We start from the raw sequence: 18498 nt of genomic DNA on the forward strand, positions 1-18498 counted from the left end.
GAAGAAGCACCTTTAAGATCCTTTTTTTCATTGCTATTTCCTTACTAGATACCTGTGTCAAGAATTAAACGAGATTAGGAAGAAAATACCTGGGATCCAACACTAGATCAAACACTGAGTGTTTGATCCAAGTACTGAGTTTGAAATGCATTCTTCATGTTCACCTGAGCCCAGGGGTTTGCAATCCACTTCCTCTGGGAAGGCTGTTGGCTCATTATCCCCAGCCAGGATTAGAGGTGGGCTGTGTGCAGGGCTTCGCAGTCACCTCTGGGCCACACAGCCTTGCTCAAGAGAGGCTCAGTCCAGCTACTGAATTGCTACTCTGAGAGCAGGCATTTTATTCTGAACAAACGTGAGCTCAGTATTTCAAAACGCGCTGCACTTCATTAACGCAGTTGCTTGCTGGTGCTTTTCTCAGGGCTTAACAGAACTCCCTTTACAATGAATGAATGAATGAATGAATGGTATTCCTTGATTTAGCAATAGTAGTCCTAGCAGCAAAGCCTCTTTTTGTCCTGTCTCCTGTTTGGATAATGCTGACATAACATCTTTGATTTCAACTTCCTAATAAGGACTTTAAATAGGATCTCTGACTTGCATGAAGAAAGCAACAAACGGGAAAGAAATGCAAGACCACAACAACTTGTAAGTGAAATGTGTTACCATGTTTTCAACGTGGAAAGAGCAAGTCAAGCCATAACAGCATGTCCCTGCTCAACACAATTTCACACCAGAAGACTCGGCAGACAGATTTCCAGAGAGATCACCCTTTGGAAATGAAAATGTGTTACTATCACACCTCTCTCTTCTTCTACACACACACACTACTCTCAAGTTGTGAGTGTAGCTGAGGTTAAATACAATTCACCTGAGGCATATAACCATGCTTAAGATCATACAGTGTGTAAATAACAGTAAATAGAAGAGACAAAGTATTTTGAAGGTGTGAACTTGTTAAACAGAAACCTGCTTTTATGGCTTTGCTTGGTCTCATTTCAATCCTGACTCCAGCTCTTTAGACCAGTTATTTAACACAGTGCCTGCCACTGGGATTTGCTATACTGCTGCTCTGGCACATCTGGGAGGAGCTGCTGCTGCACAGGCATGGAAAGGGTTAGGAATGCTGTTAGCTCCTTTATTAAAGGAAAGCTTCCTTTAGGTAATGAAACAGCAATGAGAAGCACACAGGAAAGGAGGTGCAGCTTATTAAAGGGAGCAGTTGGGTTGGAGGGGCAGAAGGTTTGCTGCTACTGCATCATCCACAAGAGATAACAGCTGATCTGGCAAGCGGCTCAGGTCCAACCCCACAAAAGAGACAGGACAGTAAATTCAGCTCAGGCAACTCCTCTTCATCTCCCAGGTGAGTGTGATAAAACATATTCTTCTTACAAGAGCATCAGGTTGGGAAAAACCAGCAGAGCATCTCTTCCCTCCTACCTCTCAGCAGGATGAAAAGCAGTGTTCTGGAAACCTTTATTTAAGTAGCTAAAATGGTTCAAGCAAATCTTTCTCCCTTGGAAGATCTTAAAACTCTTCCTGAACAGTACATCCCACTAAAAAAACCAAACCAACTTCCAGTACCATGAGCTTCCACAAGATATGGAATAATTATTTGCTGGCTGCTACGTTTTGCTGGCTATTATCTTCTACATTTGATGGCTTATAAAGCTGTATGAGTTCTGAGATTAATTCTCATACCTAAGCTAGCCTAATTGTGGCCCTTGCTAGGACAGGCAACTCCTAGAGGAGGATTTCAAGCCTGGATTACACTGTCCCCTCCTACAGAGCATTACCTTTGGTGTGATGCTTAGATAGGATGACTCAGTGGCATCCTTCAGGAAGCTGTGAGCAGCAAAAGGTGGAGGCTTGGTGCTCTCACTGAAGTGCTCCTCAGCCCTCAGCCCCCGCGAGGGCAGGTAAGCAGCAGTGCCATGGCTCTGGCTGCTCAGCTCCGAGAAATCCGAGTCGCTCACAGATGATTTCAAGTGGGGTCTGAACCTCGTTTCCAGATTCACCTGGGAGTCTTCAAACACGGAATCCTCATCAGAGAGTTGAAGCTTTTCGAGTTCTTTGTTAATTTTCTGAACATCAGCAACTGTAGTAGCTGCAGTAGGATCGCTGTCAGATTTGGAGTATTCTGCACACAGATTGAGGATTGTCTCGAGCCGCTGTCGTTCCTGGTTTAGAAAAAGATAATAGCACTGAGTGTCACAGGTGAGCTAAAATAAAGATGAAGTTAAAAAAAGTTTTCCGGGCTTTTTTGTTTTGTTTGGGATAGGATTTTGTTTGTTTGGTGCTTTGGGTTTGGTTTTTTTGTTTTAGAGTGAAGGATTGAAGTCCATCTACCACTTAGAGATAATAAACTGCAATAAATAAATTACAGGCAAGATACAGAATCAAAATTAATGTGAAAGAAGATTTTAAGAATATTCAAACTTTCTACATTGGAAAAATAAATAAGTGTTAGGACATCTTATTTAACTAGCTATTAATTTCTGTGAAATGTACTTTGAAATTTTTTATTGAGGTTTCTGTGTCTACACCCCATTTGTATGTACACATGTCCAGTGATCTCACTACATAAATCACTAACTGTTCCACTTCACACTTATGCTATATTCCTACCAAGCTGCAAAATATTGCACAGATTTTCCATGAACTCATGCATTCCTGACTTTTCTAGCTTTTCCATTTTGTTAACTGTGATTCCACCTTTTGAGAGAATTAGTACACATTTTGAAAAACACAGTTTTAGGAGCATTAACAGAAAAAAGAGGCACCACATCTAAAATACAGAATCTGTCAAATGCACAGAAGTGGAAGAAATCTTTATTTACCAGTTTACTCAAATTCTCTATGGATTCACACCAACATTTCAAACTTGAGATTCAAAGCAGCTGTGCCATTTTGACTTGACATGCTTCAGGTTTTGATAAACATTTAATTTCTGAAGGATTTCTAGATCTCTATGACACCTTTTATCAACTGTTAGCAAGTTATATTGGTTTTATCTTACTGTATGCATAGCTTCTGGTAACTTCTATTTCTGGTGGATTTTTTTTATACCTTTTCATTTTTAAGAGGTAAAGCATTTATGTTATTTCATGTCGTTAAAGAAAAAAAGAAAAATTGCTTACCATAAGTCTATTGAAAATTTTGCTGGAAAAAAGACCACTGTGAGAGCTCCATGCTTGGCATTAGTATCTGCACTAATGATCTAATTTCTGATTTCTAGGAATTCCTTCTACAGTAGCATTTTAAAAGAAAGCCAAAAAACCAACGTCCTCAGCCTCCCTCCCCAGGAACCACCACAGACAGACTTCTTTCCCAGCTCTACCTGGCATTATATTTGCAAGGAAGATTTGCACAGCAGCTACTTCTGCCAGCCCCAACACTTCCTATGCCCAGCAGCAAGTGATAACGAGGATCAAGCAAAGCAGGGCAGGCAATGCACTGCCTCAGCTCTCCCTGCAGCAAGCCATTGCATTGTATGAAAACTCAACACTGGTTACATGCACCCAGAGTTTTACAGGGCTACTGAGAGATTACCTGGCTGTGTACACCGCACGTGCACATCACCTGCAATTCAGACCTCTGAGCTGGAGAACCCGTCTGAACCCACCCCTTTCCAAGCACTACCCAAACAAGAGAGCGCTTTTGCCTTTGGGTGGCTTATTCCCAGGTTCCCACTGTAGCTTTCTTCGGAATCCTCCTGTATCAAGATGAGCCGCTGAAATAACGGAGCCCAGGGCAGCAACTGAAAACTTCTATTTTCCACGGAATACATCCAGCAGTTTCTCATACATCCTTCAACCCCAAATGGTCAACATAATTACAACTCTCCAAAGTCTTCTTCCCTCCAGGCAACTACTGCCAGACCTTATAAGCCTCTTCCCTTACCCTTCCAACACCACTGTCCTCCCTCTTACTAAAAGTTTTGGCCAGGCAACCTAATTCCTAAAGCCCTGTGCAAGTGCTGGCTGGGACAGCCGGTAATTATGCAGCTCTCCCTGTTCTGACGGCATCGGGCCTGTCGTAATGATTATAGATGGGAAACGCGGACATCAGGACACGAGGGAGGTCTCACCCCTCCTGCAATAACAGGCTGTATCAGGTTACCCCACGCCAAGCTTCCATCCCTTGGGCAATAATAGGAAACAGCAAATTTCAAAGCAGGCCACTGCTCATTCCAGCCTAAGTGCTCAGGTGAGGGGCTCTGGCAGAAAACCGGCCCTTTGCCAAGCAGTCAGGAAAAAAAGGGATTTTTTTTTTTCCCCCATCAAGTCTCAGTTGCTCAGAAGAAGCTTAAAAATTGCATGAAAACCAGTCTTCAAAAAATTCCTGATGAGCTTTCAGACACATTACAGAAATACTGATATTTCTCACTTCTATTTTGACATGTGCTGAGAGGCTTATGGACAGGAAGCTCTGTGGTTATTTTATACACTCTATTCTCATCATTTCATCTCATCCAGCTTGTTCCAGTTCCTGCACACCTTCATGTAACTGTTTCCAGAATGAATTTCTCAGTGAAGAAGCAAGATAGGAAAGCACCCTTGCAATGAAGAACACAGAATGAGTAGCACATGGAAAATCCAGTCAATAATTTTGCAAGAGATACCACACAAGTTATTTGTGACACTGAACACAGCAGAGGGGAAAAAAAAAGTACATCAAAAGCAGGAAATGGATTTAAAATTGGCTCTGGTGGGATGGGGGGATGTTGAATCAAGCCTTGTAAGCTGGTCAGTGTGTTTCCCCATAAACTGTCCTTTCTAACTGATTTAAACATCTCTGTGTATTTCCTGTAATTCTCTTCCTGCTACAAAAAGGGGTAACAAGTCTTGTGCAGTTTCTGCCTGAGCAGTTTCACTACTCTTGGCTTTGAGAAAGCTACATATCACCTATAGTTGGCTGCAAATTTAAGTGCTGAAGGACAAGGATGGGATAAGGAGATAATAACCTTCTTCTGTTATTGATTATCAATGACATTAAGAGACATCCCTGGTACCTCGTAAAAAAATTTCTAAAATAGCAGAGATAAATATCCCACTTTTTTAACAGCAAACCATGTGGCGATTCCTAGATTTGTTCATCTGCTACATATCACATTTATGAATTTTACAAATGTATAGAAGCGACTGATATCTGGATATCAAGGCAAGCCTTGGTTAATCAGCTGTGGCAAACAGGAAGCTTTTCAGGTAAGTGCCACTAGGAATGGATAACCTCAAATTCTGTTAAAAATACATATGCAGTCTACCCCTTGTGACAAAGACTAACAAGAAGTATGGCTAGTCCATGCAGCCAGGTTCCCTTTGCCTGAAGAAGCTGTTGCATTCTTCAGCTGCCAAAGAACAATGTTTCCTACTGCTGCTCAGACAGACAGCACCTTCTCAGCAAAAGCCGGGAACAGCAGCTAGTCAAAAAGGATGGTGGGGAGAGAGGCAGAGAGACTGGAGAAGAGAGCTGCAGAAAACCCCTAAAACATTTCTTACATGTAGATTCACTACCTCATGAAGAAGAGGCTGGAGAAAGCTTTCTCTTTCTGTGCTACATTTCTGAGGAGCTTATTTCAATGATAAACTTGAACTGGGACCAAGAACAGCTCGCCAAGTGTTCTTTCCCTTCCTTCCAGTTTGCACCAGTTTCTCACTCCATACTAGTTTGTTTTCTCACTGTCAGTCCTTGTTTTGCTATAGCTAGTGCTTCAGCTCCAAAGTTACCAGCAGCAGCACAGCTTTCAGAAGCAGCACCTGTATTTCATGTCCCACTCTCAGAGGCAGCTGTGACAGCAGAGACACTGCACAGAGAAGCAGTGTGGAGAGACCCAGGTCACAGCAGAGGAGCCGGTGTGCCACACCCTCTCCTTCCCAGAGCAGGCACAGGAGAAACGGACTGGTAAAAGCAGGAGAGAACAGTGGCACAGAGCAGCGACAGCCTGCAGGGACGAGCTGAGCAGATGACTTTCCGAGAATTAGCTCCTGTACCCGAGCGAGGCATGTGTTCTGCTCGGGAGGGAATGCCACTGGCTGCCAAAATAACAGCACTGTTCAGCCCTTTTGTCACTATGGAACCTATGCAGATGCTCCTTTTCGAACCACACTCAGGGCAGGAGCCTGAAGACCAGAGTTGCAGAGCAGTACTTAAGTTCTGTAAATGAGAACAGGTCTCCTGTAATTGATTTCTTCCTGGACCATGATGTTAATTTGCATAATACATATAGCTGCAAAAATTAAGCTTATGTAATCCAGATTTTGGCTTATTAAAGACCCCACAGAAATGTTTTACAAGACAATGGAAACTGAATGTTCCTGGAAAGTTATGGAGTCATCAATATTAGTTATATTCCGCAGGGGGTTTTATCCTATTATACAGCACTTGTTCAATTACAAAACTAAATTATATTAAATAGCTATTCTGTAAAACTACAGAGACTGTCAAATACTAGTGGTGGGAAAAATTACATTGAAGCTACCCTTGGTCTACTTGGTTGGGGCTCCTTTAAGAGCTAATCACTTGCAGTTTTGCATACAGCTTGGGTACTTTATGCTTAAAGGGTCTACAGAAAGACACAGTGCCAATATAGATTTATAAAACATGTATATGAGGTTTTCCACAAACCATATGAAGATTTACATAAGCTCCATTAACCATGACTTTAAAGCAGTACCATCTTAAAAACTCCCAAATAGCTTTATTTCATTTTCCCTTTGCATAAGCACATCTTACTAAATTGCAAGGCATCATTGCAAACCAGGCACAGTGATATTCCATATTACTCCCTACTTCTGAATAAACTAATGAAATTCAGTGCTCTTCTGACTGTCACGAAGTGGACTATGGAACAAGCCCCTTGAATTTTATTACTGCTCATTCAGGCACTTGAAATGTCTTCCAGTACAAATCCTGGTCTACTAAAACTTTATTAACAATGTTTATGTATGTTCACAGATCCCAGACAAGTGGGCAATGAAGGCATCATGAACCTACTGCACATCTACTTTTTAGGTAACTACCACCATCTAGAGGAAATACACTGTACTGCCTAAAAACCAGCACTGAAAACTTTAGTGCTATTTAAACAAGTAGCTATCAAAGAAAACAGATCTCCCTTAACATCTACTAAACTAAGTTGCCTGTGCAGTTCCACTCCCAACCACCCTATCAGCTGAAGAAAAAGAGCCTCTTTTAATTCCAGCAGCTACAATTGGGCTTTCATCTCAGGGGGAAAAAAAGAGTGAGACTTCCTCTTTAAATAATAATTTTTAAAAAAGAAAAAAAAAAAAGCTAACTGAATCACATGGAACATTATTAGATAGAGCAGTAACTTTCTCCCTTGTTTATAAGGCTCCTGGGCTAGTGTCAGCAATAGCTACTCCAACTTCTACTTTTGTACGGCTCATATAAACATCCCATGCCAGGATGTGATGTCCGGTCAGCTGGGCTGGAGAGGAAGCAGAAGCAGGTCGTGACCCTGCTGCCTGCGCCAGGAGCAGCCGTGGCTGCCCCACCTGCTCCCACAGCCCATCAGCCCCCAACACCAGGGAGACTCAATGAGGAGGAATCAGAATGCCAGCTCCCTCTGCTCTTCAAGTCACAAAGGATCAGGCTGGCAAAGCAGAAGTGGCACAAGTCTTCAGCTAATTTATGTGAATCCAGCCACAGACAGCAGATCTAAAGAAATAGATATGGAAAAACACCAAATCCTACACAAGTACTTATGTGTCTTTTGTATTTGGTACACAGGAACAAATGAAAACTTGGACTTTTAAATGATTAAAGAAAAAAACAACCTGCATATTTTTACCGTTTGTACTTTTTTTTTTTTTTAATCTCAGGTTATTTCTTTGGGCAATGATGGCAGATCATTTGTTTTCATATGCAGGCTGCAGCAGCGGCTCTAAACGCAAACTTCCAGAGAAGCCTCTGACACTTGAAAGCAAACTAAACACAAGTAAAACTCATAATTTATATGGAAAAGAAAAAGTAAACAAGTGAAAGTAAACAGAAGAGTTCAAGGGCAGATACTAGGTCAAATTGCAACAAGTGCAGGGATTTTACTACCAAAAAAAATCCAGAAATGAATATCAGCTATCTATTAGAACATTTTTGAGCCACTCTGTGCCGGCAGAATAGCTACAGGGCCAGTTCTGGTGCAAAGAAAGACACTCTCCACTTCTTATCTGGGCCACAGAGCAGTCTAGTCCTCTAAAAAAGGGTGTTATTTTTTCTGATGAACTTATTTGAGTATTCCTACACTGTTTTTCTCCCTTCTGTGCTTCAAAAACACAGTAGGAAAAATCCTAACACTTGTGCACAGAGACCACCTTTCCCCTGCCATTTACCTAGCAGCTGCTCAGCCTGGAATTTTACACAGTACTGAAAGCTCAGAGCACAGAGTTTTGATACCCATGAATGCTTCTTTAGTTGGGGTTTTTTATTCACACCTTCTTCAACCCCATAAAAAAAGAGAGACCTGAGCAGACATAGATCCTGTGCCCATGTCAGTATACAAGGGCAAACAAAATTGTTCTTTGGAAGCTCTGGCTGGATATATCAAGACCCTATTTGAACAGATCTTTGACTATCCTTGGGACAGGGATCCATACAGAAAGAAGGACAAAGTAAAATAACACCAGAACAGGACAGACCCTAATACACAAAGAACTGATGTGTGGATTTTTAAATACATATCTTTCAGCTTCTCAGAGATTTAGATACCTGCTTAGGACATTTTTCAGACTCTCAAACCATTGGAAGGAGCCACTGTCCTGATATTTCTCTCTTCCATCAGATACCTCTGATAAATGGAGAATGGAGCAGATATGGAGCAGTATCTTGAGTATAAGATGAACTCAAGCAGGAGGAAAATCCTTCATGTTCAAATACGTAACACACAAAACATCATCTTGTTTTCAAAAGCTTTGGAAAAACAGGAAGCAAATTCTCTTTTTGAAGAATTTGGACTTGATGGAAGTATTGTTGAGCGAGAGGAAATACTGAGGGGTGGGAATGTAGCCATTTCATCCAAGTATAAAACCAGAACGATTATCAGCATCACTGAATACTGAAACAACCCAGTATATTTCATCCCTCACTACAAATAATAATTTTAAAAAAATAAAAAGAAAAAAGGATAAAAAAAAGGGCTTGCTCTCTTTGAAATACAAGTATGTTTTTTTTAAGACTGATTATCTCAGGTTTTACAGCATGACTACCTGCAAAACCTTCTGATAAGAAGCAAAGAAGCAATCACCACTGCACACACAACACACCAGGATGGGAGAAGATTACTGAAAGGAGCAGAGGAATAGCAGGACAAAGGCAGTAAGAAGAGGGAGAAATATGTTTCCCAAAACCTTTGCCCTAAGCCACCCAGCCATTTCACTCACAGCTAGTCATTCTTGCCCTGGGGAGCTCTGCTCCCGAGAAGCTGCGCTTCAAGGGGAGCCAGCAGAGGTTTTAGGGAGCAAAGCAGGGCAGGGGTGGACTTGCCCTGACACTCATGGAGTGCGGAGGGGGCAGTGCCTGCCTGCCTCTCACACCTGCAGCTCAGCGCTACAGCCTTTGAGCAGGCAAAGAGCTTTTCACATATTGCAAACAACACTGTGTGTCTTATAAACTGCAATGATCAGTGGAACGGGGTGGGGGGGAAAGGCAGACTCCTGTCTGCGTAACAGGCTCCCCACCAGCTTGCATCAAGGACATAGGTGAGATGGGGAAGGGAGAGACATCTCACTGGGTTACAGTTCTTTAGCTGAACCTGACCTGCTCACTCGTGTGGCTCAAGATGGGAACTGTGGCCCTGCACAGGCACCAGGTTGTTGCTAGTGGTCATTGACAGGCCTCCCCTTCTCCCACATTCCCACTACCCTGCATCCATCTTCCCCATGGCTTTTCACCTCCAGCCTGCACAGAAAGTGAATTTTCCTGCAGGCTTGCTGTCCATATGCAAACTAGACAGGTTCAAGAGTATCCTGTTGCCACTTTGCTCAAATTCATAAGATGCAAACTAAGGCACACAAATGTAAAATTAGTGTCTCAAATTTAAGACTCGGGAATACCAACTGGCCCATCTAATGACCTCTGTTTCTATGCGGATGATAAAACATGAATGCATGTTAATAGGGTCAGAGAGTCCCAAAGCCACTTTGAAAACCCTTTGGAAGAACTGTTATGTGTTCTTCCAGAGATAGTTTGAATACAAAACTGTTTCGAACTCCTCTGTGGGTTCTGAAGACCTTTTTACTTCTCCTACACACAAGTTGTTTCAGTATACATAAATTACATTTTACTATCCAGATAATCCCAAGCTGAGGCAGTATGCACCACTTTACACTGACTGAGACAAAGAGAGAAACTGCCCCCCTCTGCTACTCTCCATCTTGGGAGAGGGAGAAGCAAGGAGGCCCCTATTTTAATGAACATGTTCAGAAAAAATGAAAACTAAGCAGAAAAAACTCTGCTAATGGCTGTTTAGCCCACACCAATGTATACTTGACTCTGCAGAACACAAGGCTGAGCAGAATCTCTTTTTCTTTGCCCACTTATCACAAAACAGTGCCATCATCTAAAACAAAAAGTCCTGCAGGATCCCTGCAGTATAATTTATGGGGTTTATGTACGCAGACATTTTAACACAGCCTGCAGGATAATTGAACACAATTTACATGGGTTCCAACATTTTTCCAGGGTGGCTGAATGGTACTGTCTATCCAAGCAAGCAGCATGCTCTGTAAGCGTCAGCTTCATGGACTGTGATAATAAACAAGGTCTCTGGAGCAGGCAGCATTTGAATTTCAAAACAGAGCAGCTTAATTTTTGCTGTACCTTCCCGATGGCTAGACTAGGGATGGGTGTTTTGCAAATGCTAAATATCACAGATAACGAAGAGGAAGAGAAAAAATTACCAGCCGTTCCATCTCCTGCTCCCGAAGTCGCTCTTCCCTCTGCCTCCTGTGATAGTCCATGAGGTCTTCCCTTCCTGAAATCGAGCTAATGCTGTTCTTCCGCTCCCGCATGGACGTTTGCAGAGAATTTGGCGTCTGTCTGTAACTTTCCAGATCTGGGTCATCAAGTTCCATGGAACTGGTGGAAAGGTTTCTTCGGATAGAGAACGACCTGTCAAAATCCACTGGGGAGAAAGAACTACTGGGACTTGTTCCTGAGAGTCCAAGTCTGTCAAAATCATCAGGGAGATATGGGGAAGAAGGTGCTAAAAGCATTTTTTTAGCAATACGAGGGCTTGCAGGAACACTAAGAGTTGAACTGACATAGGGATTACTCCTGGAGACAGAGTTTGCATGTGGTGAAAGCCCTGAGCTACAAGAAGAAAAATTCAGGTAATTATCCGCATCGCAAGCATTCTGAGGTAGATCTTTTTCTCCAAGTTTTTTCCTTTTACTATTACCCAGAGAGCTTCTGGGGGGCAAACTTAATGGCACCAACTGGTTTTCTGTTGATTTATAAAGTCTGGGTAGGGAACGACTGTACATTCCCATATGACTTAGAGATCCACCAGAGTATTTCCTAGGCCGTAGACCCAAAGTTTCCATCATCCCATCCTTGTACTTCATGGGCTTTATGTGAAGGGCCAGACTGTTTTCAGTATTCATCCTCCTGCCTTGCTTTGGGCTGGAAGGCATGCTGGCTGCCCCAGAATTGCTACCAGGTGAAAGCATCAGCTCGTTCCCTGAGCTTCCATTCCACATAGTCAGAAGAGAGCCTGAGATTTTCTTTGATTCCAGCATTCCTGGGAAGTAGATGTTGTCATAGGATTTATTTCTCTGACTGTACTTTGAGTAGTGAAACTTTTCCATGTGTCCAAGGGATTTTTCATTTTCTCTGCTGGCATAAATGTCAAAATCTGTCCTTCCAGAACTATACCCGCTGAGGGATGGAGACATGCCTGATATGGAACCCAAATGCTTTACAGAGATGCTTTTATCTGGAAGATATGGGCTTTCACAGGGGAACTGCTTCCCTCCTTGAATTTTGTTAATAGAGTGTGTATTTTTAAAATTGGTGGAAGGATTAGGTTTAATTGGCATAGGTTGTGAAAGGGTTAAATAAGAGCCAGCATAGTCCCCATTTGTTTTAAATTTAAGAGTTGATGAATATTTCTTCGTGTTGAGGTTTTCCATAATATCCTGGAGACCATTTTCAAGGGAATTCACCACAGAACCCTTTCCCAAACTAGCATTTTGTAATTCCATCTGGTTTTGTGAGTGGCTATAGTCTGCCATAATCTTGCTGGAATCTGTAAAGAAGACCAAACAAGAAAAAAAGTTTAGCAAGTAAATAGCCTCTTGCATGTGCATGCTTGCAAAATAATGTGAACACTTTTTGCAATAATTACTGTGCTTGTAGTAAATGCATCTCAGATCACTAAGCAAAGGAGGAGATGCACAGTTTTCCCATCTGTTTCTGCAGAAGATGGGAGACTGAAAAAGAAGTGGTAGAGACACAAAACCATACCAAAATCAGCAACACAACTGGAGAGAAACTAGACTTTTTCTTTTCTGTCCTATCCTTTGCAGGAGCCTGTGGCTTAGCTTTATATAACTGAGCCTCTTGAGATATCCATGAAGTAAGGAAGAATTATTGCCCTGATGTTTTACAGCTGAGGAACTGAGGCACAGGGAGAATATGCAATGCAGACAGCAGAGGAAAGAACCCAACTCAGGTCTCCCAAAGACATAAGGCAATGCTGTGGATCACCTCTCCCTTTAATCTGTACAGCTAGTGCATCTGAGCCCCGACACACTAGTGAGCTCAGTTTAAAGCTCAGTAGAAGTTCGTCACCTTTTTGCTTAGTGGATGGTCCTGCAAAGCTCAATGGGAAAGTACAAAACCAAGGCACATTTTTCAAGGCGTTTCAGCTTATTGCTTTAAAAATACAAGGCTGCAACTACATCTGCAAAGAGCACTTTGGTTAAAAGATAACCTTAAGGAAGCAGAATGCTAGGTTGCATGACTTCATTCAAAAAACCAAAACAACATAACTATTAAAAATGCTGCTGGGGGAAAGGTTACAGATCCTAATGATTTTGCAAAAATCTAATTTATACTCAGGAAGAGAGCACAGACCAAAAAAGCCTTTGCTCTGATGGATGTTATTGTTCAACAATGTATCAAGCTCTAGCATACAGTTCTGAGCTCCACTTTGCCAAAAGCAAGAAAGGAATTCAGCTCCTGACAGTGCCAGTTACTGCAGGAGATAAACAGGACCCCCAGCAGGTTTACACTTAGCCCTCAGCTGATGTAAAAATGACACCATTAATATTTACAGCAGCTCCTGGTTTGTGCTAGTCTACACTTTGAACTCATAAAGCACTCCTGAGTGTCAGTTACTGCAGTGCCAGCAAGCGTTTCTGAAAACAAGGGTCAGTTCTGGGATTTACTCTTGGCTCAGTCACACTTGACCTGTGACTTCAGCTTCTTCATGAGAAACTGAATTTCAGCTTTCCTCGGTGGGAAAATCTAATGTGTAAAATGCCCCTAACGTCCTCAGAGGTAATACTTTAGCCCAAGTACTGCTTCAGGCAATTAGATGAACTGAGAGACAGAATTTGGTACTCCTGTCTGCCACCAGAACTCACATGACCTGGTTTCATTGAGAATCACTAGGTTCAGATCTTGGGAAGGTGACAATGCATTCTTCAGAGGGGTTTCTGGGACCTTCCTTGCTGATAAGGCACAACGCCACGAAATTCACCACTGTCCAGGGCATCAGCAGTGCTCTGCCACCCAGGCTTCCCCTGCACCACCCAGGCACGAAACAACAGCTTCTCCTCGGTTATTAAGGAAAAAAGCCATAAGTTTGAGAACAAAGGTAATTATCACTACTAATGGAATTGGATAGGCAGAAGATAAAAGGAGCCAGCATTAGGGAACACAAACACAAAAATCAAAGTAAAATACAACACCTTCTTGACCACAGTGGACCTGGTGAAACTGTTGTTAATTACAAGCTCTGGTAGTGGCCAAAAGCATTAACTTGCACCTTCAAACTAAATCTCAGGTCTATCACTACACAGAATGTAATATTTTTATGCTGGCTGTAATTATGGGATTTATATTACATTCATAATTTTAACACACTCATTATGATGATACAACTATCTAAGCCGCCTTTGAACCAGTGAGCTCACAGAGTTCTCCATGACACCATCACCACTTTGAGCAGTGAAACTGCAGTTTCTTATATTGTGATATTTTACTTGACATTTTTTAGCTATTTTCATAAATTTTGGTAACAGCAATGATGAAGTTCAAAAGAACAAAAGGATAAATGTGACCCAAATTCAAAAGAACTCTTGTCAGGACAAGAAAACATGGTCTCGATAAATCAAGTATTCATGATATTAGTGGTGTTTTATGGAAAAAGAATAAGATGCAAATTTATTTAAGAGCCCAGATGTAAAGCACAATGTATATGCCTTTTATACTTAACCTTTCATTGTGGAACTGACCCTAATTTCCATCTCAGTCCCTCTTTTTCCTCACCTCTTCTAAATCTCTCTTAAAACTGAAATCTAATTTTGTATGAAAATTGTACTGTCCAAACCTTAACTAACACAGCTAAGTTCAAATATTTTTGCATAAATTTCACTGGCTCCTCTATAAATAGTTTGGCAGACATATTAATGAGACTTTAATAATTGTTCATTACTCCCTTGCAACAGCAGTAGGACACATTTAATCCTTCAAAGACTGGATGCTTAAGCCAAAAAACAAGTTAGCTCATGGAAACTTTCATGCCTGTTCACCACAGCAGTGAAGGGTTCATTGTACTTAAAATCCAAGCAAGTACAGTAAGAAAAGGTCACGACACCTTCATGTAGCCACTCCAGTTCAGCTTTTCTCTACTATCCCTTATGCCAGTCCTTCTGTGTCTTTGCTTCCAGTGCCACAGTGCCCACAGTCATACAGTTAAATCCCAAATAGAGGACAGCACACGTTTAAGTAAACACAGCTGTTTCCCACCAACCAGATCTTGTTTATTTTGTTCATTTTTAGGGTAATGTTTGAGTAGAAACTTGATGAATATGCCAGGATGTGTTAAACATCCTGGCTGATACTGTTTTTGCATGCATCTAGAGACTGAGGATAGGAGCTTCAGCTCGTGACGTGCCCTGAACCCATCCTGCATCTAGGTCAGACCCAGCTTTCATGCTCAGCACAAGGGTCCTCTGTTTAGCAAAGTATTTGCTGCCTGGAGCTACAGAAGGAAATTCTTCCTTTTTTAAAAATTTTTTTATTTTCTCTCCCTCATTCCTTTTCTTCCTTTCCTGAGTTGTTTAGCTGGGGGTCACTGATGTCTATTCCAGACAGACATTAAAGTGATGGGGGAGGGTTGGCTGTCTGCAGCATATCCAGCTGTGCCTTGTTCTGCCTGGTAAATGGAGTTAGACATGGAATAAGAACAAAGCACTGATCTTATCCATGTGTCAGGAGAATTAAAGGGCCAAAGTCAATAAGAAATTCTGAAAGATCTCAGTGCATTACAAATAAACTTCATTTTAATTGATTACCTGATCCAACATTCTGGGAGGAGGAGAGGTTACCTCTGTTTGGCATCATATTTCTCTTCTATTGGATGATTAAAATGCCACTAACTTGAGTGAACCAGATAAATGTTGACCTGCAAGTAAAGTAAAAAAAGGAAAAAAAAAAAAAAAAAATAGCATCGTGTTAAGAAATGAATCCTGGGAACATTTTTCAAGTGCATTATATACAACACAACTAGCTTTTCTTATGTAAAATTTCTAGAGACAACTCAAAGAGAAATATGTTAAAAAATATTTGTAAAGGACACTCCATGTTTAATATGGTGACTGTGGAAAAAAAAAAGTGCCAAACCTTTTTGCAGCTGGTTTATCCTTTTAAAAGTATATATAATTCGTTTTCATAACAAGCCATTATCTATGATTCTGACTCTGTACAGGATCATAGATAGTCACAGCTCCAGAGTTTTGTCTGTAATCCTGCAGCTTCCTCAAGAAATCACTAACAAGGTTGCACTTTGCTGCTGAAGACTTTATTTGGAAAGCTCATAGCCCATGTTCAGCCCATGCAACACCAGCATCCTGCAATCACAAATAAACCTATGCAAAACCAGGTATGTGATCCAAAACAAAGAAAATGTTTTGGCATGCAATGATTTCTGAGTTTCCAAAGAAGCCAGACTAGGAATGCAAAGGGAAACTTGAAAGTTTATTTAAGATCAAATTTAAAAATTGATATGGCTACAAGAGAGATTTGGTTTAAAAGAAAAGCCACTAAAAAATGAAAATTAAATCTAAATCCAAATAGAAGACCTCTAATGAGTTGCTTTATTAACAAATTTATTTATTTTTATACACATCTGTTTTTAAAAGGTTGAGAAAAAAAATTTAATTGCATCAAGTGACAGAATTAATGATGACCATCTGTAGGTCCTCTGGGCTTAGCTCTGGACAAGCAAATAGAAACGTGTCAAAAAAACAAGTAAAGAATGGAGACAGATGTCTGGACTGTCTAGAGACAAGCCACCTATTTAATTAACTGCAGTCATCACAGCCCCAAGGTTGCAGGTCTGTGCTGCACAGACTTTCTGGGCCACGTTTTTTCATGTCATTCTCGTGGGAGGACAGGCCTGGGAGAAGGGAGCTAGCTGTTGATCCTTGCGGACAGAGGCTCCTTCTCTCTGACCTCTGGCTTTTGCCTCTCCTGCTCCCCGCAAGCTGCTCTCCCAAGGGAGGCCAGACCTTTCTCTCTGCTCACCCAGGAATCCCCCTGTGCTGACCTCACTTTGCAATGCTTTTTCTTTCTCTGTAGAGGTCATTTCTCAGTCCTAAGGAAAGTTTTAACCCCACTGTGCATATTCTGCCCCTCACAGCAAAATGCAGGTTCCTTTAAGATCACACAATCCGCTGTTCCCCGAAAATGGCACTACTTTCCAAGGAGGCAGAGAACAGGAGCCCCCCCCAGAGGGCTGCAGCTCCTGAAGGGAGTCACCCACATGTCCAGGCTCTCCAGCACAACAGGACTGAAACCCTTGAGAGCAGCTGACAGGGAAGAACCTGGGCAGCAGAGAGCTTTTCAACCCAGTTTTCATCCTCAAAAGGTTATTTTATTAACATGAGACATTTACTATCCCGGTAGGTTCCAGCCGGGCTGCGCCCGGTGGACTGCTGAGGCCAGGATAGTCTCAGTGGAGGCTCAGACTTGGTCCGATCTCCCAAGCCATTCCTAGCTGCAGGCAGCCAAGCAAGCTCAAGTGATTTCAGCTCTTAGTGATTATCAGCTCTGTGTGATTATCAGCTCTTTTGGCTTGCTAGTGCCTGGCAGCAGACGCAGGGAGAGAGAGGAGAAGCGCTGTATAAGGTTCCGCAGGATTCTTTATTGGAGTGTCCCACGAAGGGTCTCAGTGACAGCTCTTCTGCCGAACCAGGCAGAATTAGGGGTTTTTATACCCTACAGGGGTTTTGGAAACTGCCCAATAGCAAGGATCAGGGAAAAGAGACATACAGGCTTACAGAGAGATAAGCAGGGTCCAAAGGCGGAAGAGAGGGGCTTCTAAGGCCCAGTCATCATGACTTGGCATTTCCTAGCTCAGGCTTCTGACCGCCAAGGAGGCCTTGCAGGCCCTGGGCCTGCTACAGTTTACCATCCTTTTTACCTCATTTGTCTTCCAACCTATTGACAGACCCCTTCCCTAGCTCCTTCCAGCTTGCTTCAGATCCTCCAAACTCAAAGGCTGCACAGCATCCCAGGCACCCAGCTTTGCTGGAGCGGGGCTGGGGACTGCCCCTGGACCCCCAGCACAGCTGCAGCCACAGGCAGCTGACCCCAGCAAGAGGTGACAGCGGCTCTCCCACTTGTCTGCAGACCAAACACTGAAGGATCAGGACATAAATCCACTTAATACTGCCACTATGTTGACACCTTGGCATATTGCTTGTGTTACCTCTATTTAAAATACTGCATTTTGTGCCCAGAGGTCCCCAGAAAAGAACCAGAAATTTAATTTTTCAGGCCGTGTTCAACTTAACACAGAAAACTAGTGACACTCAACATTTCACAGATGTCTGCAACAAAGATGTCACTGTATCACTGAACAGAAAAAAAAAAAACAGGGACAACTTTAAATTAGAAGACAGAACAAAGGGTTGGTTAAAAAAACTAGGAAGATTCATTGCATTTCCCATGTCTCTAATATTACTGATTTATGGTAAAGATCACCAAAAACCTCATCCTTCCTATCTCGTGAGGTGACAGCTACCACTTAATCAATGTGACAAACATTAAGGAGAGCACAGCTGAAAGGGAAGGGTTTCTATGCAATTAAAAATTCAATCTTTTATTCCGTTTGGTGAATACTTGGGTTTTCTAATAACCTTTTTTAAGGTTAAATATTTATATGGTTTCATTTCAGGTTTGAGAACTCATTACACATCTCCTTTCCTAGAGGATGAGAGATCAGAGAAGTCATCACTTAGTAATAATTGG

General features: G+C 42.0%; 1 protein-coding gene across 9 annotated transcripts in view; it reads right to left on the minus strand.

Moving 5' to 3' along the window:
• The window catches only part of PHLDB2 (pleckstrin homology like domain family B member 2), a 67060-nt gene that overhangs the window by 40676 nt on the left and 7886 nt on the right, over positions 1–18498 (minus strand). For all 9 annotated transcript variants that reach the window (XM_041410856.1, XM_041410863.1, XM_041410858.1 and 6 more), the window contains exons 2-4: positions 15540–15649; positions 10914–12262; positions 1794–2177 (exon numbers count right to left, since the gene is read on the minus strand). In XM_041410856.1, the coding sequence (XP_041266790.1) occupies positions 1794–2177; positions 10914–12262; positions 15540–15588 (1782 nt within the window). In that variant the 5' untranslated portion in view covers positions 15589–15649. The remainder of the gene's footprint in view (positions 1–1793; positions 2178–10913; positions 12263–15539; positions 15650–18498) is intronic.

The sequence above is a fragment of the Onychostruthus taczanowskii genome, unplaced genomic scaffold, assembly GCF_017590055.1.
Source record: "Onychostruthus taczanowskii isolate IOZ18803 unplaced genomic scaffold, ASM1759005v1 scaffold34, whole genome shotgun sequence".
Lineage (NCBI taxonomy): Eukaryota > Metazoa > Chordata > Aves > Passeriformes > Passeridae > Onychostruthus > Onychostruthus taczanowskii.